The following is a 20082-nucleotide window of genomic DNA, read 5'->3' as shown; positions in this document are numbered from 1 at the left end:
ATATGTTAGATATTAAATTAATACGTTACTAAAACACTACTAATGCATTTCACCACATTCTAACATTAAAGGAAATATTGCAAACGGATAGAAAGTGTACCGTCCAATTAATTATACTACGTAATAACCAAATATAATCCAATACCGGTATCACGTAGAAAACATTGACTATTTTTATACTCAATTACTATTTGGGTAAGTCAAATCGAATGGTTGAAGATGGGCAAAGAGTGAAAAAAATATTCTCAGGTCATGGAGTTTATTCGTATCAAAAAAACCTTTTAAAAGTTAACGACTCATTTTAAATTTGAAATTTTAATTATTTCTAAAATTAGAATAATAAAGGCGTTAATAAAGTCCAGAGCTTCTGTATTTTGCTTCGGCTATTACGAAAATTAATTTACAAGATTAATTAAATTCTATGAACCATTTAATTAGTCTGTAACCTCTATGGTTGTACACTAATGAATTGCGTAGTTCGTTCTGCTTTGTTGCAGAATAACTTAATTCCTTCAATTTTCATTATTTTATTTTCCTAAACCAATTAAATTCAAAGATCTGTTTTATGAAAAACAAGTAAGAAATAATTTGCTTGGATTATTACATTCGGTACAACAATTCTCAACTCATAGGAAAAATCCTCTATTTGTACCATACGTTTAAATGGCAAAAAATTTAAAGGGTAAAATAAACAACAAAAGTATAGTTTCCGAAATTTTATTTACGTATTCCCATTTATTTTCACAATACTTATTAATTAACAAATAAACCTTTCGTGTACTGTACAATATAGTTATAGATGATGTCGTGCAAAGAATTGACATTATCTTAAGTGAAACACAGCCATAGATTAACGCCTATGAATAATAATATTATTCGTCAGAAGCTTAGATTAAGGTAGACGTAACAAAGTAAAGTTTAATTAATTTACGTTAGCAGCCGAAGAATTAATTCATCTAGCCTTAAATTATCTTCAATTAATTCAAACGATTATTAGATATTCCCAGACTCTTATTTACTTCAGCAAAAAAATATCAAAAATAAATATATTTTAAAAGGATTAAAATGTACACCTAAAGGAACGTAATATTATAAATTTCCTGGTATATCGCCACCGGTGACGATTTCTACTACCCAAGCCACAAGTGGGTGGCTCTTCAGAGTGCGAAACCTGCTCGCTAAGTGCCCCTAGCCAAGGCCTGCTTTGTCTACCTGAGTCTGTAGCATTTGGTCTAATGTTGGCCCATAACCACCCAGTCTTGAGACGAGAGGTAGGAAACTCAAGCTTTATTATATAAATACTGTTTTACCCTCAAACCAGTACGCACAACTGTCTCGTGGCTCTGGCCAGGCTCTTGTGTAGTATAATTGAAAACATTTGATTAAAAATAATAATGAAAAACGGTTCGATGGTTCAGCTTAGTGTGTTTTTCGAAACTTATCATTAATTGATTAGCTTGGTATTTTTTTGCATTAATATAAATTCTTTCATAACTGTTTCAATATGGACGACATCATGTATTTCTCGACAGCGTCTACCTTATTCTGTTGTCTGAGTATTATTTACGAAACTAATCACACTCTGAAAAGCTACGAAATTGCGGTTCTCTTCGGGATTCTGAAATGATTGGTGATAATTACACTTTGTATTAGAAGCATAGAAATAAATTTTTCCATCGATTCTTCTCGTATGTAGTTGAATGTATCCAAGTTATGTATTTGTGTTAGTAAATTGCTTCAAGAGATAATTTATTTTCAATTTATTATTACATTAGAATTCATTAACTATTCATTTGTTTCAATTTTGCTGCTGTGAATTTGTTTCGCAATATTACATTAAAAGTTACGGATGAATGTAATGTAATTTTCAAAAAATGCAATTAATTTCTTTGAGTTTTTATTATTTTTGCTATGCTTTTAATATTAGTTGTTGTTAATCAACAGCAATTCGCTAATTGGTAAAATTTAATACAGAATGTACAAAAAATATTTTTTAATTTTAATATTGCATTAATTTAAGATTCTATGGGGTATTTATAGATTTTATTTGAAATTACATCAATGCGTAGCGTTACATGAAATCTTATGAGTGTTTTTTTTGAAATAAATTAAACGTTATTCATATTATTATGTCTCTCCGCGTTCTATCAAATGAGGAGTGCCCAATGCAAGTTATATATCTTAAATGAAATCTTTTTTATATTCTTAACTAAAGCACGACATCAACTGATTAAGGTCATTGTCGAAAGCATTCCCTTAACATAACGGGTTCATTGGTGCGTATGTTAAAACTTCAGGAACTCTTTCTCATAAAAAAATAACATAGTAGGCAATTCATCATTCATTGAGAACTTATTCTTCTAATTTTACCTCTTTAGAAGAAGAATAATTAAATATTAGTTTTAAAAGCTTAAACAATACTTTAAACAGAAACTCCTCAAAATTTACATTTCTATTTAAAAATTCTTATCCAAACTCAAATGTATTCTTATGTTTAACGCTCCCCTTATATGTAAATAGGTATATGATTTTCAACACAAATCACGGATCACGTCGTGATTTGAAAACTTGGGTCAACAACTCGCTGGTGTAACAAGGACGCGAACTGTGTATGAAATTGTCGGGATTCGATAATTCATATTATTATGTTGTATAATCCGAAGTAAATAATCTAAGAATTTGAGATTTTAATGATTTTAAAAGCTAAGGATTTTCTCACGCACAACTTAGAATCACAGAATAAACATGTTTTTTTTTTCAGTTCTCACAAATGTTCTACATGAAATTATAACAAAACTTTGTTTTGTACAATTAAAGCTCTCATCCAATAGAAAATAACAATCGACTTTTTTATATTGGAAAATTTGACATATTTATATATATATATATAAGAAGCCAGGAATCTAAACTCCGCACGTTTATTTATTGATTATTTTTTTGAAATGAATTTTGGAATGCATGAGTAAATAAATAATACCACTAACTAAATACATTCAGATATAATCATAATATTTCACAAATAATCTTTTTTGTAACGCTACGCTGTTTGTATCTACTGACATTTATATGTTTAGTTTACAATTAATATTATAATTACAACTTACTCCAATTTGAATCTTATTAGATAAGAACAAACCTCAATATTTGTTTGATAGTCCATATTATAGTGAGCAGTAACACTTCATTCAAATATTTATTAGTACCTGGAAAAAAAAAATTGTTCAATGATAATTTATACAAATCATTCTCTTCTCAATTTCCTACTTATTCTTTTCAACTTCTAACCGTTCTAAATTTTATTTAGGTTTTCATTTGGAATTGGATTTTATCAGGTCTGGCCCTTACGATCTTATTAGTGTACTGGGTTATTTTAATATACTGGTGACTACGTGTCGTTATCTTCCATCATTGTCACCAGAATCCTATGATTCACTTGTAGTAGCAGTTTTCTGTCTACAGTTATCATATCTGCGTTTTTGAGGGTAGGATGATTACTAGTATAGCACACTTATAGATTTTGACCTCATACCAAAAGGTGGGTGACGACAGTCAATGTATTAGCTCCGATGAAAATTTCAACAATGTGAGTTCGTCTGTTCAATTACTAACAAAAGCACTGATTTGGCTTATTAGTTTATATTATGAGGTGTTGCCAAATTTTAATTTCACATAACACGGTTCCAATTAACGTATGTCTCTAAAAGAAGCACCAATAAAAAATTACTAAATCTCACTTACCTACACTATTCGAGACGTATTTTGAAGGTTGCGTACGAGAATGTATAGTGATGATGATATTGGCGTCTCGCACGACCGGCGGCTCGACAAGCAGGATCGCTTCGCATCTCACTCTGATCGTGCCGCTTGCCGTCGGTGGAACTCGCAATCGGAGTACGCGCCACGATCGACGCAGACCTCCAGGCTGGGGCGCACTCTGTTCCGTCCGTTGCCACGCTTCAGGCTAAAGAACAGAATTTTGGACTCCTTTATTTATTAAACGCAAATAAATACAAATTCCACAAAATGTATGATACTAAATTCTCTAAGACATATATTGCTTGTCACTTGTATGTAGCATATAGAAAAGCTATTTTGGAATATTTATAAAGTGACTAGCTGACCCGGCAGATATCGTAGTGCCTCAATCGATAAATAAAAGACCTAAACTTTTGTATAAAATAAACTTAAAACAAACAAATGAAATCCGTCCGGCACATTAAAGGAAAACAAAATTGTTATTTTTATTTAATTCCGAGCATTTTCATATTTATCTACCTTTTAAGCCTTTCCTGGACTTCCACAAATAATTCAAGACCAAAATTAGCCAAATCAGTCCAGCCGTTCTCGAGTTTTAGCGAGACTAACGAACAGCAAGTCCGATGAGTATTATAGTTTTATAGCGTAAGTTGATGTACATAATAATATGTGCGCATTGTGTTGCTTTTGTTTTTTTTTCTAACTTAAATTTCTAAATGTCTCTTCTATGTTCATTTTCTACTTATATGAGATTTTGATAGTGGAAACATGTTTGGTTAGTGTTTTTTTTTTAAATGTTATATGTTTGTATCGTACTGTTGGTTTCCCAAACAAAAAAAAACAATACTCTAGTACGAAATGTTATAAATTTTCGCAGCTATCTATATTATACGCGCTATTATTTAATGGGTTCAAACCACGATTTTGATATTTAATGAGTTCCTGTTTTTTTGGTGCTGTTACAAGTACTGTGATCCTGGGTACATTGAAGACTGCGGGTACGACGTTAGGAGCAGACAAATCTGTATCTTCTTTCTACTAAATTTTTTTGGTGTTACTACTAAAACTCTATTACTCATCCCTACAATATACACTCACGCTTTAGAAAGTGGTAAGAACCTGTCAAATAATAATGTGTGTGTGTGTGTGTAAATCTTCTATATTTTATCAAATCATAAAAGTTTGGGCGGGATTAGGCCGTAACATATTGTTTTTGTCGTTTATTACCGTGGCTTACGATATAGTTGTGCTAATTTTTATATACCACTTAAGTACACTGTCATCTGTTTTTCTGTTTACATATTTTGGAGTTTATAAGCATCCAATCAATGTAATACATATATTAGGCGACATATTAAATCAGATTACTACGAAAAACGTAAAAAGCTGTTTTTCAAAATGTGTTTTGCCTTTTGCATTTACGAAAAGAACTCTACGAAGTTTTAAAGCAAAAAAAAAACATTTTTCATTTCCACGAACGAAACTAAAATCCCGTTATTTTGCCTAATCATTCGATTTGTGTTGTATGAATCCACGTCATTTTCAATTGTATTTTCTGGAAAATTCACATTGACAAAATATCTGAGCTCGTTGTTAATGAATAAGGGTTCCCCTAACAAAACATTTAAGGTTCGCTTCGTGTTCCTTGGCAGATAATGCATAATATAAAACGACCACTTGCCGTGGTGTGCCTGTTTATTTAGACTTATATTAAATATATACGCATTTCAAGGTTTATTGCCGAGAATAAAGGAAACCCATTTTGGGTAGAATATACAGGCCGTTTTAAAAGGCCATTAGCGAAGATTTAAAGAGTATCTCGACTGCTTAAAGTCAGTTAACAATGAGCTACCGTAATTCCAAACAAAACAAACGTATTCCGCACAATGGCGCCAACGTCCTCCACTAGAAACAGACTACTCATAATATTTTGCAAGCACAAGTTAACTGCATAGCCAGATGGAAATTGGGATATCGCTGAGATTGAATATGCGGTAATATAAATATAGTTGACCCGCAGTTAACATGACTTGGATTTATTTATGTTATATATTTTGGAGTACCATCAAATTTTTTAAATTGAATATACAATCAGGAGACTTGGGCAGGGCGCTTGTTGCTAAAGGAAATATATTCCAGCGAACCTTATAAAAGTTTACTTTTATTTTTTTTGCTTAGACGGGTGAACGAGCTCACAGCCCACCTGGTGTTAAGTGGTTACTGGAACCCATAGACATCTACAGCATAAATGCGCCACCCACCTTGAGATATAAGTTCTAAGGTCTCAAGTACAGTTACAACAGCGGCTCCACCCGTCAAACCGAAATGCATTACTGCTTCACGGTAGAAATAGGCAGAGTGGTGATACCTACCCCTGCAGAGGTACCCTCACAAGAGGTCCTACCACCAGTACCTAATTACTCAAATTATAATTTTGCAGGTTTGATTTGTATTACACGATGTTATTCCTTCACCGTGGAAGTCAATCGTGAATATTTGTTGAGTACGTATTTCATTAGAAAAATTGGTACCCGCCCGGGATTCGAGCACCGGTGCATCGCTCAACATGAATGCACTGGACGTCTTATCCTTTAAGCCACGACGACTTTTCCATTCTTTTCCCTTCCACGAAGAAAAAATCAAAAAAATCGGGCCAATAATTTCACATGAACACATCCATTCATGGTTTTCGATCACATCTCGGAATAGGCTACCTAATCCTCTCAAATTGAACTCGTGTACGACGAGAGCAAACAGAATCAACTCAAGCTATCTGCTGAGTGGATTGTGCTTCGATATCGGCGGTGTTTGACGATGACTCACACAGGCCGGAACATACCACCACAAATGTCAATCTGACAGCTGTCAAAATTACATAAAACCTCCTTAAATACATTGTGGAACACTAGTAACAAAAATCACTCTGTAATTAAAACCTCAATAATTATACAAATGCATGAAACAACCATTAGGAATATAAAAATGTGTATAAGAAATAATAAATATGCGGTTTCTCAAAAATCTAAAATACGAAACGATGCCATTTTAATGACTGTCGGGTTGTAATGCGATTTTTTTTGTACGTCCTCCTTACGATAACCTCTCCTTCAAATTTTGAATGTAAAAATAAATAATTTGCTAAAAATGTTATAAAATTATGCTAACTCTCATGACTAAGACTACAAAACGTCCGGCATTACCTTCAAAAGCCTCGTCCCTTAATTCATATTAAAAATGAAATGTATTTTATTACATATAATTTGACGGCGTGGCCTAGTATTCAAACGCTGTTAAAAATTTAAACTACTACGAACGTTCGTGAGTTGTCCGTTAGTTGAAAATCAGCCTTTTAATCTTTAATTAAAAGCTTTTTTAAATTTAGTTTCATATGCTAACATTTCTTGCAATATTAATAATAGGAGCAGTAACTTTTTTCAAAATTTCAAATTTAGTACAATTTTAAAAAAATATATATTATTACAGCACTAAATATAACATAAAGAAACGTACTCAAGATTGTAAGTATATCGCTAAAAATATCTTGCGAAATGAAGCCATAAGTCAAATTGCGTTGCAATCGTTTAGCGTTCGAATTTCCTATCACAAATCCAATCGTGTTCACGTTAAGCAATCGAATAACCCTGGTTATTAGACGAGAAATTGTGTAGTACTAACCTTTTGAAACTCATCATCGATGTACCAATTAATATCGGACGGTGGCAACGAGTAATCAGACGTGCAGTTTAGGAATATCTGTTCCCCCGGCTTCAGTACTTTCGGAGCTCCAATTATGACAGGATCCATTTCCGGTATGGCTAAATTAAAAGCAGTTTTGAATAAATTACAGAAACTAGGTATCATAAGTTCATTACTAAGTTCCGTATTTGATGATCCGCTCGAGAGACCTCGTCCTTCTTCGATATTGTCCTTAATTCTTAAGTTGATTAAACCGTTTATTCCAAGCTACTACGGTACTATTGTTGAGCAACCGTCTTGATGTCGATGTCGACTCAAATTTACCCGAGATAATTGCGCGGATAAAACTTGTTGTGAGCCCGTGCGGTGTGCAGTTTGGTTTTGTGGTACACTAAACTTTTAGTCCGATAGTACACTCGACAGCAAAAGTTATAAACTGTTTGTGTTCAAGACATCGCGAAAATTATAGTAGTGAACATTTCATTATGTGAATGTGGTTTTATGGGCTATGGCTCGGTTGGCTAGTGATGTACGAGTATTATGAAATCTTGAAAGAGAATGATTGAATTGAATATAAAATTAACATTGAACATCAAAATGTATCAGTCAATGTATTTTATTTTTTATTGCTTAGACGGGTGGACGAGCTCAAAGTCCACCTTATGTTAAGTGGTTACTGGAGCCCATAGACATCTACAACGTAAATGCGCCAACCACCTTGAGATATACGTTCTAAGGTCTCAGTATAGTTACAACGGCTGCCCCAACCTTCAAACTGAAACGCATTACTGCTTCACGGCAGAAATAGGCGGGGTGGTGGTACCTACCCGTGCGGACTCACAAGAGGTCCTAACACCAGTAATTACGCAAATTATAATTTTTGCGGGTTGTTTTTTTATTCAAATTGGCCTTAACAGGTGCTTTCAAATCGTCATGACTGGTCATGTTCCGGAATGCTCATCACTGAGGAAAATTGGCAAGAAACTCAGGACTTGCTCTTTTGCTAACATGGATCCGTGTGATATGTAATATTGCAACCAGTCTACATTGACTAAAGATCGGTTCAGTATTATTTTGTGGAGAGGACAATATCAAACCCAAGCTGTTTTATCATTCACATAATCGCTGACTAATACGTCTTCGCTATTCAAATTCTTTTCATTTTTATTTTAAAACTGTGAAAGCTCTAAAATCCAAAATACCAGTGGGGAGTTTACTGTGATAAATTATGCCCCGGCCAAGGAGCGAGTTATTAATTTTGTATAGGCGATTTAAAGGCTTATCCGGCTTACTTTGATATCCATTATTTTTTAATGTATGTTACTTCGTTTACTATACGAATTTCACATTTTAAAATTGTAATGGACGTACATGATACTACTATAAATATATTGCGATACAGCATATCAACTGTCGTCAAAACCCGCCGAAGTGAAATTCGAATTTTATATTTTAAACGGTTCGAATAACCAACTCTCTTTTGCATAATTAACATGTTCTAAATATCCTTTGTTTTAGCCCACAGCAATATCTCTTCAGAAATAGCATGCAGATTTTTAACCTAGTTCAAGCAGACAATTATGTTTTGCATTTAGATCTCTCCGTGCGGACTCACAATCTACCACCAGTAATAGTATAGAATAGAACAAGAATAATTCTACCATTACTATTTCCAACGTTTGGACGGTGACCAGAAATAACAAAACCACAAATAAGATCAACAAAATATTTCAAGATTCGAATGCAAACGTCGCTGATTTAATCTAAACAGCCTCTTGGACCGGGAAATAATGTGGATAGGGTCATTCAGTGACCGTTCGACAGTATTGTGTACTAATAGCCCAACGGATGCTTTAATAATAGAGAATCGAGATATAATGTCCTTTGTGTAGAACTTTGCTATACATGGGACTATGTGAGACATAGTTATAATATTAGGACATATTGTTAGGGAAATATTTTAGATAACAATAGAGTTTTGTTTATTGTGTTCTAGGTTTGTTAGTAAGGTAAACACAATCATAAAACTTTTCGAGGACATGGCAGAAAATCAAATAAACTGTTGATAAATCGTTATATTTTTCTTTTTCTTTTATTTATAAGAAGTAGTGGTTGTATTGAACATTGATTCGACTGGGTGCTTATTTTATAATCAAATGTAATTTTACGAGGTTATATTTTCCTGAACGTTATTAGTAATTTATTCTTTAAGTAGAAAGTACTTTCAAATACTTATTTATCTAAAAACCAGTTTTTTATTAGATAATTAGCACGGTTATCGGCAACCGTGCGACTTATTTCTGCAGAAGCAATTATGTATTCCAGTCGGAAGGGTGCGATACATAAAAAATCAAATTATGCAATGTCTTTAACGTTCGATAATGACTTAGCATTAGGAGGATCGTAGAAATAAAATAAGATTACTAAATTTAATAACCAAATAGAAATGACTCACCAACAACAGTCATATGTTTTGTCTTTCTCGCAATAAAGAACTTTGGTCCTTCCGTTGATACTTCACAAGTGTATGCAGCTCTCGTAGCTATGGGTGGAGGCATAACTCGGACCATGCAAGAGTCTACCTCACATTTTCCGCCTTGTACCATGATGTCCGTTATATTGAACAGTCGTATTGGCGGCTGAGAACAATGAATAATACACAAAGACATTTTAAAACTGCTGCTAATGAACAAAAGATTAAAGGGATGTAAAAATGCAAAACTATGTATTAGTTACAAAAACACATCCATAAAATAAAATACAATTAGAAAAAAATCCAAATTAAAGAACTTGGTTTTTTTGCTAGCCAATAGAAAAACTTAATAAGTTTATTTAATTATAACTAGAAAAAGGAATAGAAGCACAAATTAGACATAACTACGCTTTATGTAGTTTAATAAAGGAATTTTCCAGACCACAATCACGTATAAAGCGTAGATCGTCACAATTATTGCAGACTGTAAATTTCTCCAGCTGAATGGTGTGAATTTCCAACTATTTTATACTTTTCCACTTTACCCCTTTTCCACTGGAGTTGATGTAATAGAAATACTTTGAAATTCCAAACGGAAAGCTACTTATTTCGTTTCTCAAGGCCAGACTTTTACTGTAATTTAGGTTAGACATAAAATATGTTCCAGCAGAATTTCTTGATCTAAATCTTCTAAAAATAATTGAAATAAATCTTAATTTTAAAATACAAAATTATAGTAAAGTTTGTTGGCGCCATTTTTAAAGGTCACAATTTGAATTACGCGAACTCTCGAAGAGCTTTCGGGCTGCCCGATGCTAATTTTAAACCAACCCAGATTTAACCTTGGACATAGATTCACTACATTAAGCCGTATTTATTTTAATATAAAAACCCTAATGTTGGTAGAAATATAAAAAAAAGATGTGTGGTGTCGTGGGACACCGGATAGGAACGAAGTTCCTTATTATAAAAATATTCATTTTAAGTTCTATTCGAGGTATAAAGAAAATAAAACTGGAGATTTCGCAACAACCCACGGTCATTCGGTAACGTGCGTACTTATTGTGGTACAATTCATTCACGGATGTTTGCATAAGAGTTAGTGTATTGCGCAAACGAACGCTCTGAGATTGTGATCAATGAATGATAAAAAAATATGTTATTTTTTGTACGTTATTACAAAGCTAAGTCGTACACTGTGTGCATTACTAATAAAAGTCTTACGTTACGGACGTTTTTTCCCGATTAGGGTACCCCTCCGCATCGTCCGATAAAGAGCTTCGTTCCAAAAACTTTACGTAATTAAACGCAGAATACATTTACACTAGACAGCAAGCGATGCGCAGAATCACAATATCAGTTTCGGTTCGTTGAAACTATACTGACAAGGCTAATTGAGTATGCAATATCGAAAAGGGCACATGTCGCATATATTGTCAAATACGTTTTTTCATATACATGTATGTAATTTTGAGGCTTACCCGTTTTATAATATTTCCAGTAATTTTCAATTGCTAATTAACACTAAAATATATCTCAAAAGTTAATATTTTAAAATTTTACACTGCTTTAGAAAATAATTTCTGTTTTTTTTTTCATTTCCTGAACATTTTGCATTTTCAGAGATGTGGCCCTTTCGAAATTGCGTATTCAATTAAATTTAACGCACCTTCTGTGACGGATTGTACCGGAAAATCTCGTTCATATCCCGGTACCACTTGACGGAGTGGAGTTTTTCGTCGTCCATTTGAAAATGGCAGCTCAGTTCGGCGGCACGTCGGGGATCTGCATACAGCGGCACCTTCAGCTGTGTGATGTCGTACGCCGATGTTATTGCTGCGAACAAAACATGATTCAATTTAACAATAACGGCATTGTGAGTATAGTTGCCTAGGCTTGAAATATTATAATGAAACATTAATGTCTGTTACAAGTACCCGAGCATGTTCGTTCGTTGTCCGAGAACAAAATGACAGTCTGAAAATTCACACAATAAATAGTGTAGGTATCGTAGGAAAACAAAAAAATCAGAACCTAAAGAAATAAATATTTTATCATTTACCTCCTCACAGTTTTTAATTACGTCATTTACCACCCCAAAAGAAAGTTTCGTTCTTCATTCTAAGATTTAACTGACTGGATATTGAGTAGATATTATTTATTGCTCAAAAACCATCAATAAATACACATAAAATTGCGGCCGCGACATCTGCGCGCATTTGTGTATTGTATTCCATTGCCTACTAAGTTATAACTAAACATGTGTCAAAACAATACTAGGTGCAGCTTATAAACTTATGTCAAATACAATTTTAGGTAAAGCTTATAAACTTGCGTCAAATATAGTTTTGAACTAAAGCGAGTTTGCTAGCCACGAGTCTTGTTCAACTTACGTTGCGGGCTTACTGAATAACACACAGCTAAAACGAAACAAGATCAAGATTTTTTTTATTGCTTAAATTGGTGGACGAGCTCACAGCCCACCTGGTGTTAAGTGGTTACTGGAGCCCATAGATATCTACAACGTAAATGCGCCACCCACCTTGAGATATAAGTTCTAAGGTCTCAATATAGTTACAACGGCTGCCTCACCCTTCAAATCGAAACGCATTATTGCTTCACGGCAGAAACAGGCGGGGTGGTGGTACATACCCGCGCGGACTCACAAGAGGTTATCCTACTACCAGACAAAGAAATTATTTTATTATTTGCCTATTTATAAGTACTGGTTATACTACTATTGACCGACTGTTGCTCTGCGGAATCAAAATAAGTGATATAAACGAAGGTATATTTCCGTGAAGTTAAGTTAGAAGTGTCGATTTTAACACGTCTGACTGAGAAAAGGGTCTTGACAGAACCGACAAGCGAAGAGACGTACACAATAATCATATAACGGTTACGTGTTTATTCTTGTAAAACTTCAAGCACACAATACTGAAGTTTCTACTAAATTTTATGACCATTCCTTTACGGTTGAAGCAGCTATTACTGGTGGTAGGACCGCTTATGAGTCCGCACGGGTAGGTACCACCGCCCCGCCTATTTCTGACGTGAAGCAGTAATGCGTTTCGGTTTGAAGGGTGGGGCAGCCGTTGTGACTATACTGAGACCTTAGAACTATATCTCAAGGTGTGTGGCGCATTTACGTTGTAGATGTCTATGGGCTCCAGTAACCACTTAACACCAGGTGGGCTGTGAGCTCGTCCACACATCTAAGCAATAAAAAAAGTCCGTTTATTGAATGCACTACCCTTGAGCATCAAACAATCGTCCTCGCCGGAAATTTTCAAGTTCAAATTAAAATCGCACTATCTTGCACAATAATATGACTCCTACAAGTTGCTCCTTATTTTGTATTTACTTGCATATTTTTAGTATTTATTTGTCTTTAATCGTATGTAAGTCTATATTGTATTGTATTTATTATGTGTATATAAGTATTTATTTTTATGCAAGTTTAGTAAGATAAAGCACCGTCCAGCTTACTTATTCCTCTCCCTGCAAGGTTGCCTGCAAGAGATCGCTTTCAGCAATAAGGCCGCTAATTTATGTCACCGATTATTATTGTTTTATATGCTTACTATGTACATGTGGTGTTAAATAAAGAGTTATATTATTATTATGTATTAAGCACTGCCACGCCTGGGAAGACTGCGAAGGGTTATTATTATTATTATGATTATTATTACTATAACGCAAAAATTCGATCGAATCATATTATTATGTAAAACAACCGAACAAAAACCTAAGCACACAGAACCGCACTTTGTCAAGTAATCAACATTGTATTCTGAAAAATATTCCCGAATGTAACATTTCAAAATTTACATCTGACGTTCAGCTCGAGTGTATCTTAATTAAGGTCAATATCACGTCAAAAATACGTTATAACAAATATGAATTCATTATTGTAGTCCGTTTTTAAAGGTGATTTGTGGAATTAAATCTATTTTAATATTCATTAACATATCATTATATAATGATGGAATTTAATGACGCCCATGTGGATTATATTTAATAATCTTGAAAGAAATAACCGCATGCTGGCAGTTAAGATGATCGGGTAACTCGTGTCTCGCTCTGCTCTAATCTCGATGCTGGTAGCGATTTACTTTATTTTAGTGGTGGTAGGACCTCTTGTGAGTCCGCACGGGTAGGTACCACCACCCTGACTATTTCTGTCATGAAGCAGCAATGCGTTTCGGTTTGAAAGAGTGAGGCAGCCGTTGTAACTATACTAAGACCTTAGAAGTTATATCTCAAGGTGGGTGGCGCATTTACATTGTGGATGTCTACGGGCTCCAGTAACCACTTAACCCCAGGTGGGCTGTGAGCTCATCCACCCATCTAAGCAATAAAACAAAAATTTACCCATTAAAACACACACGTAACTTATATTCATGAAATACCTCCACGATTAATAAATTTCAGTTATGAAAATCAAACGTGCGGAATTTATACAGATATTAGAATTTATACTTTTTTTTTTATTGCTCTTGTAGGCAGACGAGCATTCTCTAATCGTTGTATTCATGGTGGTGGTGGTGGTTTTCTTGGGTATATACACGGTGGGGCCCTACGTCCTTCCGGCAACACTTTTAGAGGGAATTTACTCCTCAAGGCTCTTGAAGCCTCCTCAGTGTACAGTGTACAGCGCGCTGCATGACGCCGTGGACAGGGGAAAGTGGAAAAACATCTTAAGATTGAAGCTCATGGGTGATGGTGGTCACGACCCTCATACATGAGGAACACGACTCGCGGAGGAGGAGGCAGACGAGCATACGGTCCACCTGATGGTGAGTGGTTACCGTCGCCCATGGACTTCAGCAATGCCAGGGGCAGAGCCAAGCCGCTGCCTATACTTGCAATAGGATATATTTATGACCAGCGCTAGTACAGTCATTCTGCCGGTTTCTGCAGAAAATCAGCCGAGATATGCTTGAAGAAAAAATCCACCTTTCAAAATTAAGAACTATTAGAGCTCTTATTATAAAGTACCAGCGGCCCACCCCGGCTTCGCTTGGTTAGTAGCGCACGCGATGTAAAGAATATTAAGTAATTTTTTTACACATTGGGTTACTTTATTGGAGTTTCAGTAAGGATGCCTAATTTTTTTGAAAATATAATAAATATAGCCTATGTCACCCGGAGATAGCGTAGCTTTCCAACAGTGAAAGAATTTTTTAAATCGGTTCAGTAGTTTCGGAGCCAATTCAATACAAACAAACAAATCTTTCCTCTTTATAATATTAGTATCGATAACACTTTCGTAACTTCAACCTCGTATCTCTAGGTAGAGCCATTTAACAGTGGGTGGACCTCCCAGTCTTCTGGTTCATCAATACCATTGTTTTATTGTTAAAAATGCTGTTAAACATCTCATCATCTAACTTAGTTAAAGTGTCCTTATTCATCATCTTCATCATTATCCTGCCCTTCTCCCAGTCACCTGGGGTCGGCGCAACATGTTCTCTCTTTCCATACTCTTCTATCATATATCATTTCTTCGCTCACTCCCCCCCTACCCATATCGTCTTTCACACAATCCATCCATTTCTTCTTAGGTCTACCTCTTCCTCTAAATCCTTCCACATTCATAGTTAACACTCTCTTAACAACCTCATTTTCATTTCGTCTCATCACATGTCCATACCATCCCAAATGTGCACTCCTCAGCTTCTCTGTCACAGGTGCCACTTTCAGAAGTGTCACTTAAAGTGTCCTTATTCATTTCGACCAAATCACTAATATATAATACACGCATGTATGTACGTGTGGCTTGCTGTTATAAATTTACATGAATACCGTACTTAGACTATTTTGAATACAAAAGGCTCAGTACAATAGACCCAGCAAGTAATACATTAGGTGCGGAATAAAACATTTCTGAACAATTTATTGCGTTCAGTGAAAATGAAAACTGTTTTTGTCGAAAAGTTCATACGTGAAGTTAATTTGAAAATAGAATTGAAAACGACGTTACTCATACACCTAAATAATTATATTTTATTTTTTGTGTTCAGTGGTTACCGCAGCCTATAAATGCCCCCACCTTGAGACATGAGTTCTAGGTCTCAGTTTTACAGTACAACGGCTGCCCCTCCCTTGAAACCGAAACGCATTACTGCTTCACGGCAGAACAAGACAGTGCGTACCCATGCGAGTTGACAATACGTCCCACCACTAGTAAATACGCAAGTTATCATTTTTGCGGAATTCGAACACCATCACAGTCGCATCGCTACATACGAATACACCAGGCGTCTTATCCTTTAGGCCACGACGACTTCATTCATCGACGACAACATCGTTACATCACAAAAGATTAACTAGGTTCTCATCGAAAATGGGTGGACTATTTACTATTTGAGGCTAATAATAATAATAATAGAATAATAACAAAAAAGGGTCTATAAAGAAAACATAGCAAATAAAATTAAGCCTTTCTAATAATTTTGCGATAAATCACTTGATTGGTGTTCGAATTTCGAGTGACGCAGATTCTTCTATTATTGCCAAGACAACTAAAATATCAGCTTCACTGACTTTAAGTAGTCATTGTCGCTTGTGGAACACATCAGAAGCGTAACCAACAGATGCTCACCACTATTATTTCTTTAGTTTTAAAAAGACCGCTTCGCTTTCGAAAGAGGAGTTCACACTTTAACCTAAAAATTATTACACGATTTCTGAACAAATATTTATATTAATTGTATCACAAAGCATTATTTTGAAACGATTAAAATGCCTAATCGCCTTTTAACATATAGCTAACGGCTCTCATCCAAAAGCGTAAGTAATAAAATTAAATATACCGATATTATTATTCATTTACAATTCCTTTTATTTCTTTTTTTCTTATGCCTGAATCTTCTCGCAGAACATTAGGTATTGTCCTGAATTCTATGTTTCACACATTCCTTTCGAGCGATTCAGTAATATTTAATTGGAAGTGAGGTTCAAGAAAGCGTGTAATAACTTTTTACGATCAGAGAAACGAACTCATTTACACACACGTGCTATTTCCAGAGAAAACGTTTAGAAGTAAGAAGAGGAACAGTAAAAATAAGAAATGACTGTGAACAAGCTGGTTTTGTTGCTATTTGAAACAATTACGACAAACTATTCTCAATGATGGCCGTCTGGTGTAGTCGTAAGTGACATGGTCACTACACAAGGGGGTCGCGGGTTCGAATCCCGCCAAGGGAAGATATTTGTATGGTACATATAAATGTCTTTTCCAGGGTTATGGATGTATATTAAATATATGTATGTGTATAATAAAAAATCTTACATTTATTTCCGTTATCTGGTGCTGTAACACAAGTTCTTTACGAACTTATCACAGGACCAGCTAACGTGGCGTGATTGTTAGTAAAAAAAAAATGATTGAAGTTCAGTACATCTAAGCAGAATTTCTTAATTTAGACCAAAGGAAAAAACCCCATTTAAGATTATTTCGGTATAATATTTTACCATGACACTACCCGCCACCGATACAGGTTTCATATACATTTACTACCTAAAAACACTATCTGTCTATACAGCCAACAACAAAACAAAGCTGTATTAATATTATAACTAATCGGGTATGAAACACTTGTGTTATTTCCTGTTAATAATTCTTCAGTTGCCATAACTGCGTAGATGTCGTTTCTTAAAGAATATAATGCCCGGTGTACATATAATTTTTTCACAGAAAACATGTACTTATGTATAAGAATTTCACAAACAACCTTACCGATAAGGGATGGCACCGTTGAAGAAAAAGAATTTCACAAACAACCTTACCGATAAGGGATGGCACCGTTGAAGAAAAATCATAGTCGGAAAATGAATAATTAATCATGCGTGTTTTTTTATTGCCCTTGTAGGCAGACAAGTATACGGCCCACCTGATGAGTGGGTACCGTCGCCCACGGACATCAGCAATGGTCCCTGGCCAAGTCGCTGCTTACCGTTAAACTAATAGTCGTATTGTATACTCGCACAAGTAGGTACCACCAGCCTGCCTTTTCTTGCTGCGAAGCATCTTCTTTTTCATTAACAAAATTTCGATTTTTTTTGTTGTTGCTTGGATGGATGGACGAGCTTACAGCCCACTTGATGTTAAGTGGTTACTGGAGCCCATAGACATCTACAACGTAAATGCGCCACCCATCTTAAGATATAAGTTCTAATATCTCAGTATAGTTACAAAGGCTACCCCACCCTTCGAACCGAAACGCATTACTGCTTCACGGCGGAAATAGGCAAGGTGGTGGTACCTACCCGTGCGGACTCACAAGAGGTCCTACCATCAGTGAAATATAATAAGTCGAATAAACGAATCCATTTTTAGGACATAATACTAAGTTAAATATTATCTAGTTAAATTCAAGTCTTATCATCAACAAGTGGACATGTACTAAAAATGATACAATCATAAAGTCGCCTAACCAAAAGTCAATCGCAACTGTTGTTATAGTTAGTTACTGTGTAAGTACATCCAAAACTGGAAAGTTCGAAGGGTCGGGCCGCCCTAACAAAGTTTCCGACTTCACTGACAAGCTTACTTGACAAAATAATCTTGGTTTGTTGTAATTACTCCCTTCATAACGAAAAGCACTTTACAACCTGCCCTATTTACAGAATGTTATCAATTTATCGACCATTTCTTTCTATATCCCGAGAATTCGTACCGCAGCCTCGTCAAAGAGTTATTTACTATAATATCCTTATATAATTTATTCGTGAAACGGAAATTCCGGTCCATTTACTCTACTTTAGCACTTTGCTTCCCCGCGAAGGAAAAGAAACGTTTTAATAAAAGTAATTTCGGAACAAATTTACTTGATTTGCTTTGGATAAAGGTTGAATAATAATTATGGAAGGTCCCCTTTAAGTAATTCGGTTAAGTTATTTCACGATGAACACTGCCAGCGATCATCGAGCTTGATGCTCCGCATTCGAAATATCGAGAAGTTTCGAAGTCACCGCCGACTCTTGAATATTCATTGTAGTAACAGTTTCATTAATTCGAATGACTTTTATTAATCCACAGAGACAATTATTAACAAGGCTATTTAAAATATTGTTGTTGTACCTGCTCTAGTTAAATATTAAATTACAATTTTAAAGGGTTGAATGATGACGTAGAAACGTTTCGTTAGAATTAGCCGATATACAATTGAAGGGCATTGACGAATGTGTACGGTGTGTACATATTTCAGTTTTTACATGATATTCTGAGCACTAAATTAATGTTTGAGAATATTTTCTTACCTTATTAGATCTAAGCGATGCGAGAATATTATTAATTACAAACTTCTTCTTCTTTTTCTCCACCTTATCCCACTAGAGGGGGTCGGCACAGCTAATTTTTCTCTTCCATTCTCTTCTATCAGCCGTCATCTCAACAATCATTCCTCTCTCTCTCATATCGTCATTTACACACTCCATCCATGTCTTCTTCGGTCGACCTCTTCCCCCTCTACCTTGCACTACCATTTCCATACATCTCCTAGTCTTAATTATTTATCTTATTATTAATTACAAACTTGTTTTACACAAAAATATCTATGTTGTTATTTCCCATGAGCTTTTCGTTGATTAAGCGATAGTCACAGTGAAGCGTGACTATATTTCGCTCTTACTTAAAAATAAAACAATAAAGACGCTAAGAACTAAAATTATCAACTCCAAAATATTATAACAAAACAAAACAACAAGAATTGTTATCTACCCTTCGTAATACGACATTCGGTGAGAAAGTTCTACACTGACGTAATTTAGGTTTGTGGACGGTTCGCATTTCCAGAAAAGGCAAATGCAGTCCGACACAATTTTACACTACCAAGGCAATTCGATCTGTATGGCTGTGTCCTAGGTGACAGTTTAGAATGCACGTGTTAGCGTGTGTTACGGACTAGGTACAATCCTAAGGGAGTTGGCTGATAAACTAATTTTGCGACAACTAACCAACGGTACAGTTTGTATTTTATCGATAAAATTTGCTATAATATACGTAATTAACCTAATTGAAGTCGTGTTTGTACATCAGATATGTTTGATATTTATCGGTTTCATTTTACACAAAGTTTTTAAATTACGTTTATAATTAATGGGATTACATACATACATACATTAATTATTTAATTTAGGTAAATTGTTAG

The 20082-nt window shown here is 34.9% G+C and overlaps 1 protein-coding gene across 1 annotated transcript in view; it reads right to left on the bottom strand.

Moving 5' to 3' along the window:
- Positions 1–701: 701 nt before the first annotated feature.
- LOC114240714 (uncharacterized) overlaps positions 702–20082 on the bottom strand; it is a 44396-nt gene continuing 25015 nt past the window's right edge. The window contains exons 2-6 of the mRNA XM_028171367.2: positions 11595–11761; positions 9908–10091; positions 7432–7571; positions 3739–3961; positions 702–3203 (exon numbers count right to left, since the gene is read on the bottom strand). Coding sequence (XP_028027168.2) covers positions 3121–3203; positions 3739–3961; positions 7432–7571; positions 9908–10091; positions 11595–11761 — 797 coding nt within the window. The 3' untranslated portion in view covers positions 702–3120. The remainder of the gene's footprint in view (positions 3204–3738; positions 3962–7431; positions 7572–9907; positions 10092–11594; positions 11762–20082) is intronic.

The sequence above is a fragment of the Bombyx mandarina genome, chromosome 17, assembly GCF_030267445.1.
Source record: "Bombyx mandarina strain Sakado chromosome 17, ASM3026744v2".
NCBI classification, from domain to species: domain Eukaryota; kingdom Metazoa; phylum Arthropoda; class Insecta; order Lepidoptera; family Bombycidae; genus Bombyx; species Bombyx mandarina.
Note: the sequence above shows the minus strand (reverse complement) of the source record. Positions and strands in the feature narration are given on the sequence as shown.